The following is a 25,960-nucleotide window of genomic DNA, read 5'->3' as shown; positions in this document are numbered from 1 at the left end:
GTTGAGAACCATTGCTGTAGAACAACAATCATTCAAATGCCAGTGCGTTTTCATCAGAAATCATGAAGGCCAGGGAAGTAGCCCATATTTTTTGATCTAAAAGAAAAATGATAAAAGAAAGGAAATTTCAACCCAATATTCTACAACCAGTAAAAATATCCTTCAGGAAGGAAAGTAAAATATCTGACATACTCAGATGAAGGAAAATCAGACTATATCACCAGGAGATCTGCTCTAAAAAATGCATAAATAAATTTATTTATCCAAAAAGAAAATAATAACAAAACTTGGAACATTAACAATGAAGAAAGAGCAAGAAAATGGTAAATATATGTGCACACATAATAGACTATCCTCTTTTAACATTTTAAAATCATGTTTTTCTGAAAATATTGTCTCATATGGTTCTTGAAATATGTAAAGATGATTTTTAAGACAACTGTATTATAAAGGGGAGAGTATAAAGTAACCTAACAGTAATGTTTCTACAGTCCACTTGAACTGGTAAAAGTTGATATTAGTAGTACAATATTACTAATAATATAATATCCTATATATATATATAATTAGAAATCACATGAAGGGATATACTCAAAAGATACAAGTCTAAAGAAAATGTTTAAGTAATCCATAGGCAAACAACACAGGGAAACCGAGGCACAAAAAAAAAGGGTACAAACAGAAAACAAATGATAAAATGTCAGACTTTAAATCCTAACATGTAATTAGTTACATTAAATATAAATGACCTGGGCTACCCTGGTGGTGCAGTGGTTAAGAACCCACCTGCCAATGCAGGGGACACAGGTTCGAGCCCTGGTCTGGGAAGATCCCACATGCCACAGAGCAACTAAGCCTGTGCGCCACAACTACTGAGCCTGCGCTCTAGAGCCCATGAGCCATGACTACTGAGCCCGTGTGCCACAACTACTGAAGCCTGCGCACCTAGAGCCTGTTGTGCTGTACAACAAGAGAAGCCACCACAATGAGAAGCCCACAGACCACGACAAAGAGTAGGCCCTGCTAGCCGCAACTAGAGGAAGCCTGTGCACAGCAACAAAGATGCAACACAGCCAAAAAAATAATAATAAAATACATTTTAAAAAAGTGTTCTTCGTTGAAAACATTTCCTAAATTAATTAATTAATTAATTTAAAAATGGCCTAACCATCACTTATAATTTCACTCAGAAGTGAAATTGCTGGCTCTTTTCGTGCCTAGCGTAGCCATGGCTCATGGTCCCAAGAAGCACCTGAAGCGCATATCAGCTCCAAAGCATTGGATGCTGGGTAAACTGGTGTGTTTGCTCCTCATCCATCTACCAGTCCCCACAAGCTGAGGGAATGTCTCCCCCTAATCATTTTCCTAAGGAACAGACTTAAGTATGCCCTAACCGGAGGTGAAGTAAAGAAGATATGCATGCATCGTTTTATTAAGATTGATGGCAAGGCCCACTGATTTTATGGATGTCATCAGCATTGACAAGACTGGAGAGAATTTTCGTCTGATCTATGAAACCAAGTGTCGCTTTGCTATTCATCATATTACACTGAAGGAGGCCAAGTATAAGTTGTGCAAAGTGAGAAAGATCTTTGTGGGGACAAAAGGAATCCTCATCTGGTTCCCCATGATACTCACACCATCTGCTACACCGATCCCCTCATCAAGGTGAATGACACCATTCAAATTGATTTGGAGACTGGCAAGATTACTGACTTCATCAAATTTGACACTGGTAACCTGTGCATGGTGACTGGAGGTGCTAACCCGTGAAGAATTGGTGTGATCACTAACCAAGAGAGACATCCTGGTGTTTGTTTTTTTTTTGGGGGGGGGTTGAGTTTTGTTTTGTTTTTGTTTTTGTTTTTTTTGCGGTACACGGGCCTCTCACTGTTGTGGCCTCTCCCGTTGTGGAGCACAGGCTCCGGACGCGCAGGCTCAGCGGCCATGGCTCACGGGCCTAGCCGCTCCGCGGCATGCGGGATCTTCCCGGACCGGGGCACCACTGCGCCACCAGGGAAGCCCTCCTGGTTCTTTTGATGTAATTCATAAGAAAGACGCCAATGGCAACAGCTTTGCCACCCGGCTCTGCAAAGTTTTCGTTATTGGCAAAGGCAACAAACCATGGATCTCTCTTCCCCGTGGAAAGGGTATCCACCTTATCACTGCTGAGGAGAGCGACAAGAGACTGGCGGCCAAACAGAGCAGTGGATAAAATGATCTGTAGGTGACATGATTGGAAAAGTCTTTGTACTTAATTAAAGATAATACTACATTTTAAAAAAAAGTGAAATTGCTGGATTATATGGTTTTTATTCTTTTTTTACATGAGCATTTACCAGCTGTAAGTTTCCTTCTTTATGGTGCTTTAGCTGCTTCCCAGTTTTGTTGTGTTGGGTTTACATTTTCGTTTATTTCAAAGTATTTTCTCATTTTTCTTGTGATTTCTTCTTTGACCCATTGGTTTAAGACTATTGTTTAATTTCCACATATTTGTCAATTCCCCACATTTCCTTCTATTATTCATTTCTAATTATGACTGGAGAACATTCTTTGTATGATTTAGATCCTTTTGAATTTATTGAGACTTGTTTTCTAGCCTAAAATATGGTTTATCCTAGCAAAAATTGCATATATACTTGAGGAAAATGTGTATTTTGCTCTTATTGGTTGGAGTTTTCTATACATGTCTGTTAAGTCTAGGTGGTTATGTTGTTTAAATCCTCTGTTCCTTGATGGTCTTCTGCCCAGTTGTTTTATTCATTGTTGAATGTGAACTGTTGATATCCCCAAGTATTATTGTTGAATTATCTATTTCTCCCTTTAATTTTGCTTCATATATTTTGACATTTTGTCTTTAAGTTTATCCATATTGTTGCAGGTGTCAGAATTTCCTTCTTTTTAAAGTCAGAATAATATTACATTCTATATATCTGCCACATTTTGTTTATTCATTCATCTAGTGCTGGACACTTGGGTTGCTGGGTTACGTGCATATATGGTTTTGTTTTGTTTTGTTTTGTTTTTGGCTGTGTCAGGTCTTAGTTGCAGCATGCAGGATCTTCGTTGAGGCATGGGGGCTCTTTGTTGTGGCACGTGGGCTTCTTTATAGTTGTGGAGCACAGGCTCCAAGGCACGTGGGCTCTGTAGCTATGGCACGTGGGTTCCAGAGCCCATGGGCTCTGTAGTTTGCGGCATGCAGCCTCTCTAGTTGAGGTGCGTGAGCTTAGTAGCTGTGGTGCGTGGGCTTAGTTGCCCCGTTGCCCTGTGACATGTGGGATCTTAGTTCCCCGACCAGGGATCGAACCCACGTCCCCTGCATTGGAAGGTGGATTCTTTACCATTGGACTACCAGGGAAGTCTCTGCATATATGCTTCTAATTGTATATTTTCTTGATTGGATTGATGCTTTTTAATTATAGAATGTACCTCTTTGTCTCTGATCATTTTGTTTTAACGTATGTTTTATCTGGTAGTAGTATAGCCCCTCCAGTTTTGTTTTTCTGCTGCTTGCATGGTATATCTTTTTTTCTGTCCTTCAGTTCTGAAATTTTTTCTTTGAACCTTAAATGTCTCTTGTATTCAGCATATAGTTGAATCATATTTTTAAATTCTCTGCTAACCTCTACCTTTAATTGGAGTGCTTAATCTATTTACTTTTACTATACTCATGAGAAAGAACTTCCATTTTGTTACTTGTTTTCTATGTCTTACATCTTTTTTTCCCTCTATTCCTCCATTACAGCCTTCCTTTGTGTTAGACATTTTTCTATCTTGTCATTATGATTCCATTGTCATTTTTTAGTACTTTTTATTCAGCTATTTTTTGTGGGGATTGCAATAAATATCTTTATTTATAATGGTTTGTTTCAAATTAATGGCAATTTAATTAAAATTGTATCTAAAAACTTGCTTCTCTACAGTTCCATTTTCTTCTTTCTCTCGTGCTGTTATTGTCATACAAATTACATCTTTATACATAGCACGCTGATCAAAAATGTATTTGTAACTCTTGCTTTATGCAGTTGTCTTCTACATGAAATAGGAGAAAAAAAGAGTTACAAACAAAATGTACATTTATATTGTCTTTTATATTTGCCTATGTAGTTACCTTTCACTGGATATAGAATTCTTGGTTGGCACTATTTTTCCTTCAGTGCTTTTAATATATCATCACACTGCCTTCTGGTAGTTATTGTTTGTGATAAGAAAACAGCTGTTAGTCTTGCTGAGGATCCCTCGTACATGTTGAATTTCTTCTTCCTTGCTGCTTTCATGATTCTCTCTTTATGTCTTAGCTTTTGACAGTTTATGGTACTCTGAATGTGGATCTCTTTAATGAATGTGTATATTTGTTTTTCACTGAATTTGGGAATTTTCAAACATTATTTCTTGAAATACTCTTTCTGCCCTGTTCTCTCTCCTCGTCTTCTTTTTAAAAATTATTATATGTTTCAGGTATGCATTATAATTCAACATCTCCATACACTAAAATGTGGTCACTTCCAAAAATGTAGCTGCAATCCATCACCATACAATTGACTGCCTTCACCCGTTGGCCCACCCTCCAGCGCACTTCTCCTCTGGTAATCAGCAATCTATTCTCTGTATCTGTGACTTTGTTTTTATTTTGTTTTGTTCATTTTTTGTTTTGCTTTTTGTTTTTGAGTTTCCACATATGAGTAACAATTATATGGCATTTGTCTTTTTCCTTCTGACTTATTTCACTTAGCACAATAGCCACTGAGGTCTATCCATGTTGTCAGAAATGGAAAAATTTCATTCTTTTTTGTGACTGAGTAGTATTCCTATAAATATATATACCCCATATCTTCTTTATCTATTCATCCATCAACGGAGACAGGTAATTTCTATATCTTGACTTGTATATAATGCTGCAGTAAACATAGCATGCATATATATTTTCAAGTTAATGCTTTTGTATCCTTCAGATAAATACCCAGAAGTGGAATAACTGTATCATACGACAGTTCTATTCTTAATTCTTTGAGGAACCTCTATACTGTTTCCCATAGCAGCTGTACCAATTTACAATCCCACCAGCAGTATGCAAGAGTTCCGTTTTCTTCACATCCTTTCCAACACGTTACTTTTTGTGTTTTTGATAATAACCATTATAACAGGTGCAAGGTAAATTTCATTATGGCTTTCATTTGCATTTCCCTAATAATTAATGATGTTGAACCTCTTTTCATGTGCCTGTGACCATTTTTATGTCTCCTTTGGAAAAGAAGACCCCTATCAATCAGCCTGTCCAGATATTCTGGGGGAGGCTCTCCACACTCTCCCTCCCAAGGAAGAAGTAGACAACTGTGATTTTTGCCCACTCACTCTTCTTGAGCTGAGGATGGGGAGTTATGGTGTCTACCAAAACAAACCATTGTCTGTTTTCCCCCAGTTGGATAGATTGTGTCATACCTGTCAGACTTCTAAGACAGTTATGTAAGATGCCAGTTCTTTGGGTAGCCCCAGCAAAGTTGGAATATTGAACACATGGATCAACTCTTTCCTTCCCCACAGTGAAGTTGAGGGCTGGGATTTCTCATCTGCTCACTTTGCTGAACAGAGATAAGGATCTATGGTGTCTACCAGCCAAAGCCACCATCTCCATTTTCCACTGGGTGACTAGACTTTGCTGGACCTGTCAGAGCTCCATGACTGGCGAGACAGTAGGCAGTATTTTGGAAAGCTCCCTAGAGTGCAGGATGTATGAACTATCTGCTTTCTTCCCCTGTGTGAGGCTGGTAGCTAGGGGGTTTCTCACTGATCATTTGTTATTGCACCAGGGACTGAGACTTTGGCGGGAGGATGTCCCATACCTCCCTACAAGTTTTGGTCAGTCGGGTTTTGCATTTTCTTGGTATGCAGAAGCCTGTCAATTAGTTTCTAGATTTCTCACAAAGAGCATTTTTCCATGAATTGCAGAATCAGTGGGTTTGTTGGGGAAAAGAGGGTCCAGGACATCCTGTTCCACCATATTGCTGACATTCCATTTATATGTTTTTTTTTTTTTTTTTTTTTGCGGTATGCAGGCCTCTCACTGTTGTGGCCTCTCCCGTTGTGGAGCACAGGCTCCGGACGCACAGGCTCAGCGGCCATGGCTCACGGGCCCAGCTGCTACACGGCATGTGGGATCTTCCCGGACCGGGGCACGAACCCATGTCCCCTGCATCGGCAGGCGGACTCTCAGCCACTGCGCCACTAGGGAAGCCCCATTTATATGTATCTTAAACTTGTTTATATTTTCCCAAGGTCACTGGGAATCTCTTCTTTCAGTCTTTTTCTCTCTGTGCTTCATTTTTCCTGGCATGTTTTTAAGTTCACTGATTATTTTCTTCTATTGTGTTTAGTCTCCCAATAAAATTTTCTTCTTGGATAGTTTTCTTTTCTAGAAGTTCCCTCTTGTTCTCTTATATATCTTCCATTTCTGTTCTCTTTATGTTTATGGTTTAAAAAGTCTTCAATATATCGAGTATAACACCTTCTTTAATAATGTTATACTAATACCATTTTCCCTGCCATTTCAGTCTGGGCCAACTGGTTGATTTTTCCTGGTCTTTTGTCACATTTTTCTACTTCATCATATAGATACTGGACATTGTGAAATTTACATTGTTAAATAGTGGTTATTGTTATTCTTTTAAAGTGTTGAGCTTTGCTCTGCAGGCAGTTACATTACTTGCAAGTTGGCTTGATTCTTTTGAAGCTTTTAAAAAGCAGTTTAGGATAGGTCTGAAGTGTTTGCTTTACAGATAGTTTAGCTCTACTCCTAATACAAAACTCTTCTGGGCTACCTAATAAATAGTATGGGTGACCATCCCATCAGGGTCAGAATTAGAACATATCTTTGCTCTGTATCAGCTCTGGGCATTTTCCAACTAGCAGCTCCTTAATTACTCTTTGCCTGGTCTTGTAGGATCACACCCTACTTCTTTTAGGAAAGATTAAAATGTACTCTTTTGTACATTTCTGAAACTCTTCTCTGTATAGCTCCCTCCTCAACATAACTACCCTGCAACTTGCAGGCATGTCAGTCTCATGATCCTCATCTTCTCAACACAGTAACAGCAGGATGCTCTATTTGGGGCCACCTTTCTCATTACCCAGAATGTGTCTCTAGGTGGAAAGTTGGTGTGATCATGTTGCTCACTTCATTTGTTTCTCTCTGTCAGGGATCAGGTCCTGTCCAAACCTGTTATTCCATCATGACTCCAAAGGAATTCCATATTTTTTGCCCCTGCTGATGTTATGGGGAATGGATACTCTCATACATTAATGATGAGAATGTAAATTTACTTTATCAAAATTTGGCATAATCTGTTAATATAAAAAAGTACACATAATTTGATTTAGCAGTCTAATCTGTAGGAATATAGTCTATAGAAATAAAAAACCAACATGCAAAAATAAGCAAATAAGGATATTTATTGTACTGGTTTGCAGCAACAAAGAAATAACCTGAAAGGAATGGATAAAGAAGATGTGGTACATATATACAGTGGAATATTACTCAGCCATAAAAAAGAAAAAAATTGTGTCATTTGCAGAGATGGGAATGGACCTAGAGACTGTAATACTGAGTGAAGTTAAGTCAGAAAAACAAATATGGTATATTAATGCATATATGTGGAATCTAGAAAGATGGTAAAGATGATCTTATTTGCAAAGCAGAAATAGAGACACAGACGTAGAGAACAAATGTATGGATACCAAGGGGGAAGTGCAGGTGGGATGAATTGGGAGATTGGGATTGATATATATACACTACTATGTATAAAATAGATAACTAATGAGAACCTATTGTATAGCACAGGGAATACTACTCGGTGCTCTGTGGTGAACTAGAAATGGGAAGGAAATCCAAAAAAGAGGGGATGTATGTATATGCATGGCTGATTCACTTTGCTGTATAGCAGAAACTGACACAGCAGTGTAAAGCAACTATACTGCAATAAACACACACACACACACACACACACATACCATAAAACAAAAAACAAACAAAAAACCCCACAAATGACCATGAATTTTAAAATCTCCTGGTTGTACACTGCAAACAAACAAACAAAAAAGAAAAAGAAAGAAATTACCTGAATACCCAGCTTGGGGGGGAATGGGTGGGATATATCATGGCATTGCTGTTACAATGTTCCTGTTTTATTGTAGGCATTTTTAATAAGAAAAGCAAGGTGCACAAGAGACATACCAACCAAATGCAATGTGCAGACCTCATTTAAATCCTACTCAAATAAACCAACTATAATTAATAAAATTTGTAAAATAAGTCAGCTGTTCAAGATACACACTGAAATATGTAGAGGGCAAATGACATAATATACTGGCTTGACTTTAAAATATCCTAGCCAAAAATATTTGGAAGATGAAACAAGAAAGGCAAAAAATGGGTGATTATTAAAAATATGTGGTAAGTTCATGGCTGTTCATTTTACTATTCTATTTTTGTATACATTTGAAATTTTCTACAATAAAAAGTTAAAAGAGGGACTTCCCTGGTGGTGCAGTGGATAAGATTCTGTGCTCCTAATGCAGGGGCCCGGGTTCAATCCCTGGTCAGGGAACTAGATCCCACATGCATGCTACAACTAAGAGTTTGTATGCCGCAACTAAGGAGCCCATGTGCCACAACTAAGGAGCCAGTGAGCCGCAACTAAGGAGCCCACCTGCTACAACTAAGACCTGGTGCAACTAACTATATATATATATATATTTTAAAGTTTACACAAAATAAAGCAAGTTACAGATAAATGGGTACTTATCCCGTTAAAACATACTCTTATTACATTCAGATGTGGGCCATATTTGAAAAAAGAAGGAAACAACAAAAAATAAAAACCAAAGTTTTAACAGTAGATGGTTGGGAGATAGTGAAGGTGATTTATTTTTTAATTTTTTGCACTATTTCTCTGGTATGGCATAAACTTTAATATGGAATGTTGTAAGAGGAATGTAATGGCTTTTGAAAATAATTATATGCATGTAAGGGAAATAAAGCTTAATTTTGAACAGTTATGATGGTATCAATATATCTTAAAGTAGCAACTAAACCAGTATTGCAGCCATGGCTTCCATTTGTCTTTAATAATCCTTTGATTAGTGTACATTCCTATCCCCTCCCACTACCTTAAAAGGTAAACCCTAAGTTTTAAAATTTGATTTATGAAATAAACATAACAGTGCTGAGATAATTAGCATTCATTCAAGTTTCTCCTGTTAAACAATCTTGTAACAGCATCAAGAATAAAAACCTTACTAAATTGATCTAGATGACAGAGTAGGGAAACGATTGTGAAAATTTAAGCTAGAAGGATTGTCCCTGTATAGTTTAGTGACTGATTGTAGAACAGAAAAGCATTATGCCACCCACTAAATTTAAATAACTGCAATTATGCCTTAAATTTCCTCTTATAATTATTCCTTTTGGTCAAGAATAGATTTCTTGAAGTGCCTTCACAACACAAAATATTAAGTATTATGGAATAGAAGGGATTCATGGTCAGGACTGGGAAACAATGGGTTAAACAAAGGTAATATTTTCTTTATTGTGGGACTTCTTACAATTTTTTAATTTGGCTTGTTCAAAGTGGAATTCATTAAGCCAATAAGAAAATTTGTTTATGCATAGCCTTATATGCAATGAGGCAGAACACTTCTTCTCCAAAGGTATTTTGGAGATTTTTTTTTTTTTTTTTTTTTTTTTTTTTTTTGTGGTACATGGGCCTCTCACTGTTGTGGCCTCTCCTGTTGCAGAGCACAGGCTCCGGATGCGCAGGCTCAGCGGCCATGGCTCACAGGCCCAGCTGCTCCACGGCATGTGGGATCTTCCCGGACCAGGGCACGAACCCGTGTCCCCTGCATCGGCAGGCGGACGCTCAACCACTGCACCACCAGGGAAGCCCTGATTATTATTTCTTGAATGTATCTTAGGAAAATCTGGTTCTGGGCATTTTCTGCAAAAGGCTGCTAACATGCATATATATTACTTGTCAGAGGTATTATCAATAACCTATTATCATTGTAGCACATAACATTCTACTTACATTCCATTATTTACATTTTCTTTAAATTTAGTTGGGCAATAATGGTAGTCCCTGAATTGTAAACAACTGACCAATGATGGCATAGTTTGTCTAATCTGAGTGGAGAATGCATGACTGCACTGGCATCACCGTGGTTACACTAATGATTCAGAGTGTTCTAATGGTTCTCATTCACACTTATCTTTTCTGTTGTCGTTATTTAAAAAATGGTGGATTAACATTTAGATTATAATTTTGTAATATATATGTAAAACCAGTGTTTTTTAGAGTGGGGATAATGAATATTAAGTTGTGAAGACAACTAAGTGGGCTGCAGTGTTCATTACAGACTATGTAATAGAAAACAGCAGAGTGCCTCACATATGGAAAAATATTGTCTTGGGAAATTTTGTATCAATTCTTCTATCAATGTCTTTTATTTTACTTTTATTATTATTTTCTTTTATTTTACTAATTATTTATTTCCATTATGTACTAATACATTTCATTATATATCATCATAGTATCTGTTCCTTGAAGTGTAGAAGAAAAACATAATTCATACTTTATAATGTTCAAAATAATTGCATGCACAAACATGTCTGCTAACTAGTTACTTGTTAACTGGGTTTTAAATTATTCAGAAATCCCTGAGAGAATTCATGTAAGTGGTTTAACTTGAATTTAAATTATGTTTGGGAAAATTGGTTAGGGTACTTGAATGCATTGGAAACATTATTTTTCCCATTTGAAGTAATGGGATGTAGGTAGGCTCTGAAGTTTGGGCATCTGAAAATTTACTGTTCAACCTGTTATCAGGAATAGATTAGGTTCAGATAATGAGGAAAAAGTGTAGTTGGTAAATTTTGCTTTGATTTCTCATTTAAGACAATATTTTATAGGTTTTTTTTTAATGGCGTTAACTTCGCTATCATTTTGTTGGTAAATTCTTTTATCCTTAAAGTAGTAATTAGAAAATGTGGAATAATGACTTCTGCTTTTGTAATTTGTTGTAGAAAAATCACCTCTCCTTGATTTTATAAAAAAGCTCTACAACCGTAAAGAAATTTCTTCCATAGAGTTTCTTTCCAGTATGAATTTTCTGGTGCAGCAAAATTTATGAGCTCTAAAATAGAGACCTTCATACTCTTATTATGTTCTAAAGCTCTTGTCATAGAATAAATTATTTGGGTTCAAAAGTGGATAGATGGTAATAGAATGTTTACATCTTTCTACGGTACTTATAAAATATTCCTACCATTTGACTTCTCTAATAGCATTAATAATGATGATAATAATAATGATGATGATAATAATAATGATAATAACACTGAGTATCAGATACTGTCCAAAGGGAGTTACATGTGTTTAATCACTTACAATTTGATCATTATTATACCATTATAGTATTTTACACATAAAGAAATGGAGGCACAGAGAAGTTAAGTAACCTATCCAATTTCACAGTTAGGAAATATTAAAATAGAGATGGTGCTCAAAAAAGGATATAATTGAGCATTACATTCCAGGGTTATAGAGATTTTTAAAAATGTTTAATGGGTTCCAGAAGTCATTTATTTCTGCATTCATGAAGTTAATATAAGCTTTCTAAAAATGAGTTGATTTTGAACACAATCAAAAGGATGTCCTATTTCATTACAAACATAATATGAGTTCTCTAATATTCCAGAGCTGCTGAAGATGGGTGAAGACTTTCTTATATTAAATCATATATAAAGCTTTCTCAATTATGAAGCCTCATATGTTGAATAAGTTGTGAATGACGTCTAAAGTCTTTACCACACTGTATGCATGCATAGGGTTGCTCACCAGTATGGATCCTTTGATGTAGAGTAAGTTCTGAGCCACGACTGAAGGCCTTCCCACATTCCTTACATTCATAGGGTTTCTCACCATTATGAGTTCTTAGATGTTCAGTAAGGTGTGAGCCACGAATAAAGGCCTTCCCACATTGCTTACATTCATAGGGTTTTTCACCTCTATGAACTCTCTGGTGTTCACTAAGTTGTGAGCCATAAATAAAAGCTTTGTCACATTCCTTACATTTGTAGGGTTTTTCACCTGTATGAATTCTCTGATGATATGTAAGTTGTGTGGTACGAAAAAAGGTCTTCCCACACTCCTTACATTCATAATGCTTCTCACCATGAATTTTCTCATGTTGAGTAAGATATGCACCACGAATAAAGGTCTTTCCACATTCCTTACATTCAAAGGGTTTCTCACCTGTATGAATTCTATGATGTTCACTAAGTTGTTTGCCACAAATAAAGGCCTTTCCACATTCCTTACATTTGTAAGGTTTCTCACCTGTATGAATTCTCTGATGTTGAGTAAGATTAGAATTAGAAATAAAGGCTTTCCCACATTCTTTGCATTTATAGGGTCTCTCACCTGTATGAACTCTCAGATGATAAGTAAGTTGTGAGCCACGAGAAAAGGCCTTTCCACATTCTTTACATTCATAGGGTTTCTCACCTGTGTGAATTCTCTGATGTTCATTAAGTTGAGAGGCACATAAAAAGGCCTTCCCACATTCTTTACATCTGTAAGGCTTTTCACCAGTATGAACTCTTTGATGATAAGTAAGGTGTGAACCAAGAATGAAAGCCTTTCCACATTCCTTACACTCATAGGGTTTCTCACCACTATGAATTCTTAGATGGTAAGTAAGTTGAGAGCCAAGAATAAAGGCCTTCCCACATTCCTTACATTCATAAGGTTTTTCACCACTATGAATTCTCTGATGGAGTGTATATTGTGAACAATAACTAAAGGCTTTTCCACATTTCTTACATTCATATGGTTTCTCTCCTGTATGAACTCTCTGATGTTCAGTGAGTTGTGAACCACGAATAAAGGCCTTCCCACATGCTTTACATTGATAAGGTTTTTCATTAGTATGAATCTTCTGATGTTGAATCAGATCAGAGCTACGACCAAAGGCCTTTCCACATTCCATACACTCATAAGGTTTCTCACCATTCTGAATCCTCTGATGTTGAATATAGGTTGGCTTCTTGCTGAAGATCTTCCTACATTTCTTAACGTCAGAGTGTTTTGCTTTATTATGACTTTTCTCATGTTGAATAAGGCATGACAAGTAGCTGAAAGCTTGTTTACATTCCTTACATTTGTACAATTTTTCCTTGGTAGGATTTATCTGATGAAGAATAGGGGACATGGAATGGCTTTGAGTGGCCTCTTCTTTACAGGTAATTTTCATGCGCATGTATGGTCTTTCCTGACTTCTCTGTTGATCCTCAAACTTGCCTTTGCACTCTGTATTTTCTCCAAGATCATTGCACTCAAGGTTATGGCTTATAGGTTTCCTCATATTCTCCCATTGCAGTGATTCCATTTCATAAGTTCCCTTTTCTGGACATGACCTTTTGGTCTCACAGCTGTATTCCAAGTCTGTAAAATAACAAGAAAGCGAATTCTTGCTGTTTTTGTTTGTAAGAAGAAATGAACTGTCTAAGGTAAAAATGGTAGATAAGGGCTTCCCTGGTGGCGCAGTGGTTGAGAGTCCGCCTGCCAATGCAGGGGACACGGGTTCATGCCCTGGTCCGGGATGATCCCACATGCCGTGGAGCGGCTGGGCCTGTGAGCCATGGCCACTGAGCCTGCGTGTCTGGAGCCTGTGCTCCGCAACGGGAGAGGCCACAACAGTGAGAGGCCCGCGTACCGCAAAAAAAAAAAAAAAAAAAAAAAGGTAGATAAAAATGATAATTCTCATAAGAACAGAATGGCTTAAACATTGCTAAAAATTTTGTGCAATTTAGAAAAAGGCACAAGGAGAGAACATAGAATGAGGGGAATTTATAGGGGGGAAATTAATTAAGAAAACAGATTAAGTCAGTGGTTCTCAAACTTTGGAGTGGATTAGAATCACCAAGGAAGCTTATAAAATTACAACAAAAACACCCCTGGAAATAAACAAACAAATGCCTGGGTGGATAGCCAATCTATCAACAAATCCTATTAGCTCTCCTGTCAAAATTTATCAAATATCTGACCACATCCACTACAACCACATTAGGCCAAGCCACACATCTCTCACTGTAATAGCCTCTTATCAAATTCTTATGCATTTTAGACTCCCTCACATGCTGTTCCATCTGCCAGGAATGCTCTCTGCAAGGCCAGTTCCTTTTCGTCTAAAACATACTAACTTAAATGCCAGCTGCTCAGAAAGACTATCATTGAAAACTCTAATTGGGTCCATGCCATGTCTTTATTCTCTATATCTGCACCTTCTTCTTCATTCTTGTTTCAATCTTTGCAATTCTAGAATTACATTTTCTTTATTTATGTTGATCCTTCTATTCCTCAAGCTTCACAAGCGTAGGAAAAATATTCCTCTTTATAGCTATTCCCCAGAACACAGAAAGCAAACACAGTGTTTTCTTCTTCCCTTCATGTATTTTTTCAGGTCTTTCTTTCCAGTGCCTTCTACTCAAGGCCAAATGTTCTCATATTTTCCAGAAAAGCATAAGGTTCTATAATGTTCTAGAAATAGTGACAACTTTATACACTAAAGAAAATTTTATGTTATTCTGAACAAAGTTGGGAGATGGGTGTAATTTTAAAATGTAGAAGAACACTATCCACTGTGACTGGAGCCCCAGGCACACTCTGGCAACACTGCATATAGGCTGTAGAGTGTAATAGAGGATGGTAGTGGGAAAGAAAATAAATATATATTAGTAAATTCAAGTTCAAATGGTCTTTTAGAAATAAGAGTCAGAAATCTGAGGAAAACGTGCTTTTGCTAAAAAGTACAATGAAACTGTAATCTGTAAAGTACAATGAAACTGTAAACTGTAAAATACAATGAAACTGTAAACCGTAAAGTACAATGAAACTGCAAACTGTAAACAAAAACCCCCACACGGCTCAATTTAACACCAACTCGTCAGCAAAATGTACTGGGATGAGAGTATCTGGCTTTTACTTTCTGTCAGAGAAGCACAATATGGTTTACAAGACAGTAGGAAAGAAACCAACTGGAATATGGTGATTAATGGAACAGCATAAGGGACCAGATAAATCCAGTTTAGATTCCAAACTGCTCTCCATGTTATAGTAACACAATAATAAAAATGGGAAGAAATATAAATCTAATGATTCTGGGGTGGGAAGCACTGTGAGACCACACAGGGTAAGGTGCTAAATGGCGACCTAGTGTGATAAAGAAAGTAAAGATAAGAATACCCAAGTCTTAAAACCAGGCTGAGGTTGAGGAATATGTATGAAATGTATTCAAATAAGTAGTTCTTTTTACTGTCATTAAATCAATGCAAGAATAACTGGGAAAACTGCAAAAGGGGTGATGACTGAAGACAACAAAATGGAGTCTGAAAAGCAGAAGGCATATTGAAAGGCCCCTTTGACTCTTACCCCCTTGAGTCCTACTGAGTCTATCTCCTAAATAGCTCTTGAATCTGTTTCCTTATCCCCAACACCACTGCCAACACTCCGAGGACGCCCAAAGCAACTCTCATTTGAGCCACGACAATAACCTACTCAGTAACGTCATGAGACCCTTCCTTCTCATCTCCATCTGGCAGTCAGAGTAATATATTAAATGTGTAAATCACATTATGTCACTGTCCTATATAAGATTCTTCATAAGCTTGCAAATGCTTTTGCGATAAAATTCGAACTTGTTAGTAGCATCTTTCAAACTGCTTTTGACTGCAACCTCACAATAAGAAATGCATGTTATATTATTATGCATGTTATATTGTGAGTACACATGCACAAACATAAACAAGACAAACAGGTCATGAAATTTTCTTTTTTACGTGTGATGCATTCTGATATTTTATTTTATTTTCTCTTCTGTGTTATTTTATTTATGAAACAAAACCAAACCAAAAAATAAAAACAAATGCTGCTCACATTCAATAAAGATGTTAAAAAACAAACCAACCAAAAACAAATGCTGCTCACAGCCTACCAGGTCATTTCATAACACCTAGAAGGTGCTGCCTGGCCTGGCTTCTGCCAGCTTCTCCAAACTCACACCTGGTACCTCTCCCTTACTAGGCTCCAACTACAAGTGTCTTCTTTGAATATCTCATATACACCAGGCTCTATCCTCTTATAGCCTTCAGTGCATTGTTCCCTCTGCTAGGAATGCTCTTCCCTCTACCCTCAGCCTCCCTACTGGCTTTCCATCTTTTCAGGGCTCATCTGAAATTTCACAGACCTTTGCAATTCCTGAAAAGCCTTCCCCAAACCCAGACTTCTAGCAACACTGCACCTACAATTCTTTCTTCTATTAAGACAACCACTCTTAGTTTCTAACAGGAATAAGTACCCACCTTCCCCAAAGAGACCACTCAGGACCAATCCTGTAATGCTTGACATCTCTGGGTATCCAGTTACCTCTGAAAAGCTCTGGCTTCCTGGGTCCTTGGTCATCACTAGGACTCTCATCCCAATCCAGGTCTGGACATCCTCTTTTATGACCTGTTGGTTTATGGTTTATGATCTGTTGGTTCTACTGCATGCTAACCAACAGATCTTCTGGAACTCATAGTGTACTTTCCAGAAGTACTCTAACCTCAGCCTCCCTTCTGATTCTTCTCTTCACCTTCTTGCTCTGATTGAAACCTTGAGCACACTGCTTCCCCTGAAACACTGTTTTCCTTCACTTCTTTCCACCTACCCTCTCCCACAGTAGATATAATAGACCTTGTTGTTACCAATAATCACAACACCTCTAAAAGTTCAGTTTCGAGCAATCATCATTTTGACCACTACCACACATATTTCATTTACTCTTATACCATCTCTCTATTATTTATCTCCATCTTAAAGACTCTCCTTTGAAATCAAACAAAACAACCTCTCCTTTGATTCTTTGGTTCACTTTGCAGCTCCTATCCATTTACTGTACTCCTTCCTGGCAAAACTTCTCAAAAGAGTTGTTGTACTTCCTGTCTATACTTTTTATTTCCCTTTACTCCCACCCTCATAACTAACCTTTTGCTGTATTTACTTCCAGGTTTTTTCCCTGCACTTTTATGTAGTTACATATACAAACTTGAATCAAACTTCTTTTTCCTCATTATTATATCATACTTCTTTTTCCTTACTATTATAATACTGTTATTTAAAACTTCTAAAGCATTTAAAAACTCTGTTTGTACCTTTGAGAGCTCCTCAAATGGGCCTTCCACACTGCCTGGTGAGTTAACTCACTATCCCACTGTAGTTTTTACTGTTGACTTATTTCTTCTTCATTCTCTTTTTAATCCTCTACAATCAGGTTTTTGCTCCTCTCATTTCCAAACCTACTTTGTCAGTGTCACCAATATCCTTCATCTTGCCAAATCCAATAGTCAGTTCTTAGCCTTCACCTTACTTGAGCTCTTAGCAGTATCTTTCACAGTTAACCACTCTCTCCTTGTGTTTGTCATGGCTTCCAGTACACTGAATTCCCAATTACTTCCTAGATCACAGGTTAATCAGGAAGCTCCTCAATTTCCTTTGCTGCATCATTTTCCTCTTCCCAGCTAAATGTTGGAATGCCCCATGGTTTAGCCCTTGGACTTTATTTACCTTGCTTTCCAACTAAACCAATCCCTCCATAATCTCATCTCATCCCATCATACAGAGATTAATCCTATATTTGTCTCTTCAGTCCTGACTACCCTCCTGCAGGCTTTCAAATGTGTATCTAACTTCTCTATGGAGATATCTAATGGGCATCTCAAATGCATAACTCTTAACTTCCATCTGCAGGCTTCCAAACTCTGATGCCTCTTTCTATTTCCAATCCTTCAGCAAGTCCTATTAATCCTACCATCAAAATACAACCAGAATATAACCCATTCTCATCACCTCCACATATTAAACCCCATTCCAAGCCACTATTATCCATAATATAGACTCTTGAACCAGTCCTCTAACTGGTCTTTTGCTTCCATTCTTACCGTCTTCCTACACATAACACCCAGAGTGATCTTTAAACAATAATCCCCTACTCATCTGCACAAAAGTCTCCAAGGGCTCCCTATCATACCTAGGATAAAACCTCACTCCTTGAAATGGCCTACAAGGCCTCATATGATCTGATCTCTGCCTATTTCTCTGACCTCATCTCTAATTTCCACTTTCACTCACTCTGTTCTAGCCACATTGACCTTCTTGCTGATCCTCAAATAAAGGAAGCTCAGCCTCTCCTCAGGGCCTTTGCACTTCTGTTCTCTCTGCCTGAACACACACTTGCCTTATTTTTACACTGCTAATTTCTTTCCGGTCTCAGTTCAAACGTTACCTCCTCTGAGAGATCATCCCTGTCCATCCTAATCTAAGAACACAATAAGCTCTCAACAAACGTTTGCTGGTTGGAGATACCTAGCTAAATAAAAAAAAATAACTGGAAAAAAACTCAATCAAGAAATAGAAAAAAGGATTGTCTTGGAAGAAACCAAAGGTAGTTTCCTCATTAAAGCAAAAGGGGGGGACATCCCTGGTGGCACAGTGGTTAAGAATCTGCCTGCCAATGCACGGGACACGGGTTTGAGCCCTGGTCCGGGAAGATCCCAAATGCCGCAGAGTAACTAAGCCAGGGTGCCACAACTACAGAAGCCTGGGCGCCTAGAGCACGTGCTCTGCAACAAGAGAAGCCACTGCAATGAGAAGCCTGCACACCGCAATGAAGAGTAGCCCCCGCTCACCGCAACTAGAGAAAGCCCGCGTGCAGCAATGAACACCCAACGCAGCCAAAAGTGATAAATAAATAAATAACTTAATTTTTTTAAAAGGGTGGGGTGAATGTAGGAGGAAGAGCGGTAAATGGGAGTTGGAAAGGAAGTTCCTTTGGGAACTCATGTCGATATCACCTTCCTGCTCTCCCTAGGTCTCAGGTCTTCTTTCCACAGGCCTTTGAAGGGAGCTTCACACAAACATCGCAAAGTGTTGTCACTTCATAAAGCAGCTGTATTATTATCAGCAATAGCTGATCCTGTGTGGCAAGCTCTTATTCACCTGAGCTCCATCTTGTCATGGCTCTCACCACCATCCAGGGCTCCTTCCCTCGCTCCAATAAGGAAAACACGTCTGGCTTAGGGATCGAACATCCAGCTTAAAAGAAAAGAAACGGGACATGGTCATGGGATGAAGAGTCCCAGATTCAAATCCAGTCCATTGGTCATCAAAGAAGAGAAACTAACAGGAAGTGATGGAGGAAGATGTGAAGGTCCGAAGGGTGAGAAATAAAAAGGTACACAGTGGGGCTGTCTACTTCTACTTTTAAAAAACTCAAACGTTTCCTTAGGGAATAGAAATCAGAAATTCACAATGAAGGAGGCAGAAAGTATGGGAGACAAATTCTGAAAACTGTGTAAAATGATCTTACCCAGTGAGATCAGGTGGCTGTAGTTCTCCACCATGACCTCCCTGTACAAATCCCGCTGAATGGGGTCAAGGCATTCCCATTCCTCCTGAGAGAAGTTGATGGCCACATCCCTGAAAGTTACCAACCACTGAAACAACAAATCCATTTATTATTTGTGAAAATACGATGATGATTTTGAGGTAAAATGAGATAAGAAGGAGGAGCGCATTGAAGGAAGGGGGTGATATAATAAACAATATGCCATGGCCGAACACCTGTAACACTGAAGGAAATTGGGTGCCTGAACTGTAGTGTCAGCATGATCCTTGATCACTGCTATTGCCACAGACAAAACTTCCTGTGTATACTAGGACAATTCCATTATCCCGAAAGGTCTGGGAATACAAAAGGCCAGAAGATTGCAGTTTCCCAATTGAATGAAATATTGTATGCAATCACCCAGCACTTTAAGCTTTCTAATTCTCAATAAATAATAAATAAATTCTCAATTAATGGGTTCTTTCTGAAATTAACTTCTCTCTTTAAAGAAAAGGATAAACAAAATTGACGAAATCTTTCCAAACAATTTTTTAACAACTCTCTGGACTGGAACATAGAATTTGGATGTAACTTAGAATCTTTTTGAAGATTCAAGTTCATTAAGTCACTATACTATGTCACCAAATATAATGGACATACAGTATTTTCACTTTATGGATGTAATGATCTGCTTATTTGGGAGTAGTTAAAACAAATTCTTTAATGTCTTTAGCTCTAGGAATCTAAAATTCTCGAAAGATTATACATCTGGCAGATTTTATTTGCTCCTACGTTCTGTGTTCCTAGGCTACAGCAGGCTGATGGATGCCAGTCTAGGTGCACACAGGCATCACTCTGACACATTCTGGCCAACTCCAAGGTAAGCCTTGCCTCTCATTGGTTTCTTGGCAAGAGGGATGTGGAAGGTAGACTAATGACCCCGCAAAGATGTCCATATCTTAACCCCCGGAACCTGTGAGTATGTTACCTTACATGGCAAATGGGACTTTGTAGATGTGATTAAATTAAGAATATTGGGGAGATTATCCTGGATTTTCTGGTTGGGGCCAATGGGATCACAAGGGTATTTTAAGTGATAGAGGGAGGCAGAAGAGTCAAAGGAGATGTGATAATGAAAGCAGAGATCAGAATGATGTGATTGCTGGCTCTGAAAATGGAGGGGACCCTTGAGCCAAGGAATGTGAGCAGCCTCTAGCAGCTGGAAATGCCAGAAAATAGATTTTCCTCTGGAGCCTCCAGAAGGAACACAGACCTACCAACACCTTGATTTTAGCCCTATAAGACTGATTTCAGATTCCAACCTCCAGAAGTATGACAGTAGGTTTGTGTTTCAGTCACTAAGTTTGTAGTAATTTGTTACAGCAGCAACATGAAACTGTACAAGAGGCAAGATCTCTTTCTTCTCAGGACTCAATTCCCCAACCAATTTCAAAGGCCTCACAAAAAAATCTCACCACACACTGAGACTGGGAACAACCAGCAGAAATGCTGTCACTTCCAAGTGGAAAACCTAGGTTTGTAGAGATCAAAGTCTGTCATGTGTCTCATTTAACTACCTCACTAAACCACTGTGCTAATACTAGCACAGTGGGAGATATTTCTTAAGGGGAGATATTAAGGGGAGATATTTCTGCTTAAGGGGAGATATTTCTGCTTCCTCAGGGCTCCTGGCAGAATACCATCTGGTGCAGGGAAAAACACTTAGAGAAGAATGAAGCTCTTTGCTACGATCAGTCACTGGAATGGGAGAAATTTGGGAGCAGTTCCTTTACATGACTAAGCAAGGCAGAAAATATGGGAATAAATATATCTGGTGTTCATATAACCCAACGAAATGATTGCACTTCAGGGAGGAAAGAAGAAACAGCAACTCACGTGAGGCATGGTTTTCAGAACTGTCAGAACTGATCAACTTTCTGGTTCCTCTCCTGGAGATGTGCAGAGTCCTAAGAGGAGAGCAGGGCTGGAGAAGGAAAACAAAGCCATGAGAACAAGCTTGCCTCAGAGCCCACAAAATGAGCACCTTGGAACTACCTTTATTTCCCCTCTTTGAGGGAAGTTTGGGAAAATCTCAGCCCTCTTACAAATCCAGTGGAATCCAGATAGAGCAGAGGGAATTCAGGCCAGACTTTTCCTTAATCCCCATGATGCTGAACAGGACCCCAGAGGGCGCCAGTTTCCATGGGCATCTTACATCTCTAGGATAGGGGAGTACCCAGGGAGCCCTGGGGAGAAGCGCTTCCCCAGGGCCCACATGCTAAGTGAGCTGCTTCACTCCCATGCTTAAAGGCTCAGACCCACAAGACTGCTCCTGACTTCACAAGCCAATCGCAAATCCCAGGCCACTGTACTTCTGACCAACCAGCTATAAATTGGGGGCTCCTACAATCCCCTCCTAAGGTTCTATACTTTGCTAGGATGGCTCACAGAACTTAGGAAAACACTTCACTTATGTTTACCAATTTATTATAATGGATACAATTTAGGAGCAGATGCATGGAAAAGATGCATAGGGCAAGGTATGGTGGAGGGGGAGCTTGGAGTTTCCAATGCTCTCTTTGGGATTGCCACCTTCAAAGCACCTCAAGGTGTTCACTAACCCAGAAGCTCATCAAATCTAGTTCGGGAGTTTTTATAGGGCTTAACCTCCAGTCCCACCCTCCCCTTTCCTGGAGGTCAGGTCAGTGGGTAGGTTGGAAAGTTCCAACCCTCTAATCATTTGGTCTTTCTGGTGATCAGCTCCATCCTGAAGCTATCTAGGGGCCACTCCAAGCCACCTCATTAGCATAAATTCAGGTGTGATCAAAAGGGGTTCATTACGAATAATAAAAGACACTCCTATCACTCAGAAATTTGCTAAGTTAGGAAAACCAAATAGTTGATGAAAAGTTCTTATTTATAGAACTCCAGCTAAGAAATGCAGAAGGAATTGAGAGAATTTTTTTAAAAAATCACTATATGTAACCCTTAATAAAATAATAGATCTCAGCATCAATCATAAATGGATGTTATAACCTCTATGTCAGTGTTTCTTACCCTTTTTTTCATTATTAGTTCCCCCAAAGCCTTTTAAGACAACTTTTCTCCTGATACCACTTACCTATGAAATTTTAATACCACAGATATACTGTATATGTGTTTATGTACTGTGTCCACAAACCATTATAATATTTAGTAAGAGTTTGGTCCCCCTCCCTGCCAAGAATCAAGTTTCACCCTCGTGGGGGCAATACCCCTCCTTCTGCCATTGAGAATGCATGCTTTAGGTGAAAGACGAAGAGGACATTTTATAAAGGAAGAATTAAGTGGACAGCACTTGAACACCAATCAACATGGCATCACCAGAAGTGGGACACCAGACTAAAAAACCTCAGGATGTGATGTCACAGGAAGTACACAACATAACCTATGAATTATTTTTGCCTGAAAATGTGATTTAGGCAAAATATGATCTGAATCTGATCAAGGCTCTAGATCTAACTACCCCTTAACAGAAATATGTAGCATAGGGGAACTAATTATATGACACCACAAGGAAGAAATTAGCCAAAAGGAGAATGCACAATATTCTGTAAACAAATAACCTAGTTTTTCTACAAATCAATGGCAACAATTAAAGTAAAAACAGAAAATAGAGAAAACTGTTATGGATTAAAGAAAGTTAAGAGATTTGACAGGGACTTCCCTGGCGGTCCAGTGATTAACACTCCACGCTTCCAGTGCAGGGGGCCCAGGGTTCGATCCCTGGTTGGGGAACTAAGATCCCACATGCCGGTCGTCCAGAATAAAAATTTAAAAAAAATTTAATAAGAAAAGAGATTTGACAACCAAATGTAATGTGTGGACCTATCTGAATCATGATTTGAACAGACCAATTGTAAAAAAATCTATCTTCCAAAGAATTGGGGAAGTTTGAATATATACTGGGTATATGATATTATGGAATGACTTAGTTTTTAAAGTTGAGATAGCATCATGGTTATTATTTAAAAATATGTCCTTTTGGTTACATAAGCATACATGTGATTAAAATAACACTTTGAAATACTAAAGGAAAAAGGGGGATGGCTAGGTATAAGGATATTTGCAAATGTGTTAAATTACGGCTGAGCGTTGGGCACACTGGGGTCGTATTATTTTCTACCCTGCTTGAAAATTTCCATACAAAGTTAAAACAAAAGTCCACATTTTCTCCAGAAAGTATAGTTATCTTTCATCAAAAATCTTAGACCAGAAAGGGCTGATTTGTCATCAGGTGGGAAATGAGAGGTAAAGATGTGGTTGGTGAGTAGAGTAGACTGGTGAGGCCATCCCTGGAGCGCCAAGAGTCACAGGGATAGCAATGCCTAAGGACAGTCACTGGTTTCTCCTAAGGTTTCTCCTTAGGGAGATGTTGCAGGAGGTAGCAGCATCTTGAAAAGAAGAAACTCGAGAGAAGAAAGAAAATGGCAACATACTTTAGAAGAGACTTTTAGCTGTGCAATATTTTTTTCCTTTCCTCTGTATGCTTCTGTTGGAAAAAGTAGAACAGAGAAAAAAGAATCAAAGGATATCAAGCCTTTCCCAGAGCCGACCAAACAGTTTAGGACCAATTCCCACAACAACTTCAGGCTGAGAGAGGGATCAGTTTTTCCCCATAGGGTTCTCAAAGTAGAATGGGGCATCCTGTTAGGGTGGTCTTCTGCCTTCCTGGGGCATAAACTCTCATTGTAGGGGCATCTTCAGAATAGCCTCGTTCTCTGTAAAGTGAAGGAACTGCGGCACCTGGAACCGCGCGATTCTCAACTGGCGAGACTCTGTCCCTGTCTCACGGCGGGAGAGTACACAGTCACTAAAGGGGCACAGCAGCCAAGTGCGTTGGAAGGCGGCAGGTGAGCCCGTCACGCTGCCACAAAAGCGCGCGCACACTCACACACCCAGCACTGTGGAACGTTCATGATAACATCTCCCTGCTCCCGTTGGCCGGGAACCAAAGTCACAGCGCCGCTTTTGCCGGAGGAGAGCGACGCGAAGTGCACACTCATACCTGCGGCGCAGAGGAACACAGCTGATAGCACCACGCCTCTGCCGCTAGGAACCGAAGTGACAGGGCCGATGACCAGCGGAGAAGGGCACAGCCACTCCGCACTGGCAAGGCCGACTTCCGTAAGGAATTAACCTGAGTGCTACGAAGTTGGAGATACGTAGTCCAGAGCCAGGATCGTCTCGATTCCTGTCAGCACCGATCCCCAGCCGGCACACCGGTATTCCCAGCACCTTACAGGAACTTCCTTCTGGATGCTCCAACCCAAAGGCAGCGTGCGGGTCCCAGCGAGGTAGTGCACTCACCTACCGCTGCAGACTGGATCCTTAAACCAAGGAGTAACGGAGTAAGTGTACGAAATGGCGCAGGGACGCGGTGGCCTCCGGGAAATGTAGTCTTAAACATGAACCCGGCCCCATCCAACAGAATCCAGAGGCAGTTGGCCACGTCCTGTGGTCCGGAATCGGGCGCGCCTCGGGGCTCCCTTGCTTGAACCCGGGAACTCACGCTGCTGCGGTGTGAGCCGAACTATTTCATTTTACTCAAGTGACTTCCCAGAGGTTCTAGAAAATCGTAAAGAGGTTACCAGAGCTTGAGTCTTGCAGTGATGCCTTTAGAGAAATATAGTCCAGGGCTGAAAAACCTGCAGAAGTCTGGGAAGCAGGGTCCAGATTTCTTAGACAGAGCTCTGGCCCGGACGAGGTGACGGTGACTACCGGGTTGCTGCTCAAAGGGGTTCAGGGGTGTGATGCTTACTTCATGGTCGTGTGTGTGTGTGTGTGTGTGTGTGTGTGTGCGCGCGCGCGCGCGCGCGCGCAAGGGCAAATGTTCTCTACAGGAGAAGGGAAGACTGGGGAGTGTGATGTGTGTCAGATTGTGCTTGAGACTGTGAGGAATATTAGTGGATAAGCATGTGATCCATTTGGGACTGTGTTAAATGTCTGGGGTTGGTTGTAACTATAGCTTTCAGGATGATGTATGGGATTAATCAGACAGTCTATGATTAAGTATTTTATAACTTGTAAGAAAATGCTTTTTCTTTGCATGGTTGTGAATTTAGAATAGATTCCATGGAATTATAGAAATGTTAAGTGAAAGATACCTTGAGAGTTCACCTGTAGTAGTCAATGTGGGAAAAGAAATGTGTGAGCATAGTATTGTGAGAGTGGGTATGATTGTCTCATGATGCAGCTCTGTGTAACAGTGGTATCTTTAAGCTTCAGTTTCCTCACCTGTAAAATGAGGTTAACATTCGTGTAACATTTGGAGCAGTGCTGTCCAATAGATATTTCTGCAGAACTGGATTCCATGTCCAATGTCTGTGCTGTCCAATACCATAGCCCTGGCCACATTTGGCTCTTGAGCACCTGAAATGAGACTAGTTTGACTGAGGAGATAAATTTTTAATTTTGTTTAATTTTAATAAATTTATATTTAAATAGC

The 25,960-nt window shown here is 39.3% G+C and overlaps 1 protein-coding gene and 1 pseudogene across 8 annotated transcripts; one reads left to right on the top strand and one right to left on the bottom strand.

Moving 5' to 3' along the window:
* Nucleotides 1-705: 705 nt before the first annotated feature.
* On the top strand, nt 706-1,829 carry LOC137215281 (small ribosomal subunit protein eS4-like; annotated as a pseudogene).
* Nucleotides 1,830-11,589: 9,760 nt separating this feature from the next.
* Nucleotides 11,590-25,291, bottom strand: ZNF571 (zinc finger protein 571). Of its 8 annotated transcripts, none has more exons than XM_067720112.1 (5): nt 24,823-25,291; nt 21,370-21,457; nt 19,456-19,582; nt 19,086-19,181; nt 11,590-13,496 (listed from the first exon to the last, which is right to left on the bottom strand). In XM_067720112.1, exons 2-5 carry the CDS (start codon nt 21,376-21,378, stop codon nt 11,803-11,805), a joined length of 1,926 nt encoding a protein of 641 aa, XP_067576213.1. In that variant the 5' UTR covers nt 21,379-21,457; nt 24,823-25,291; the 3' UTR covers nt 11,590-11,802. The 8 variants fall into 8 exon arrangements, with proteins under 8 accessions (XP_067576213.1, XP_067576212.1, XP_067576214.1 ...); XM_067720111.1 differs by lacking the exon at nt 24,823-25,291 and adding an exon at nt 24,521-24,573; XM_067720113.1 differs by lacking the exon at nt 24,823-25,291 and adding an exon at nt 23,952-23,998.
* Between the last annotated feature and the right edge of the window lie 669 nt (nt 25,292-25,960).

The sequence above is a fragment of the Pseudorca crassidens genome, chromosome 20 (assembly GCF_039906515.1).
Source record: "Pseudorca crassidens isolate mPseCra1 chromosome 20, mPseCra1.hap1, whole genome shotgun sequence".
Classification (NCBI taxonomy): Eukaryota; Metazoa; Chordata; class Mammalia; order Artiodactyla; family Delphinidae; genus Pseudorca; species Pseudorca crassidens.
Note: the sequence above shows the minus strand (reverse complement) of the source record. Positions and strands in the feature narration are given on the sequence as shown.

Coding starts and splice junctions, on each gene's coding strand:
- ZNF571 (XM_067720108.1), bottom strand. CDS start 24,158: ATGCCCCATTCTACTTTGAGAACCCTATGGGGAAAAACTGATCCCTCT. Junction 21,458..23,951: donor AGCTAAAAGTCTCTTCTAAA/GTATGTTGCCAT, acceptor TTCCTTCTCCAG/CCCTGCTCTCCTCTTAGGAC. Junction 13,497..19,085: donor CATGACAAGATGGAGCTCAG/GTGAATAAGAGC, acceptor GTTATTTTACAG/ACTTGGAATACAGCTGTGAG.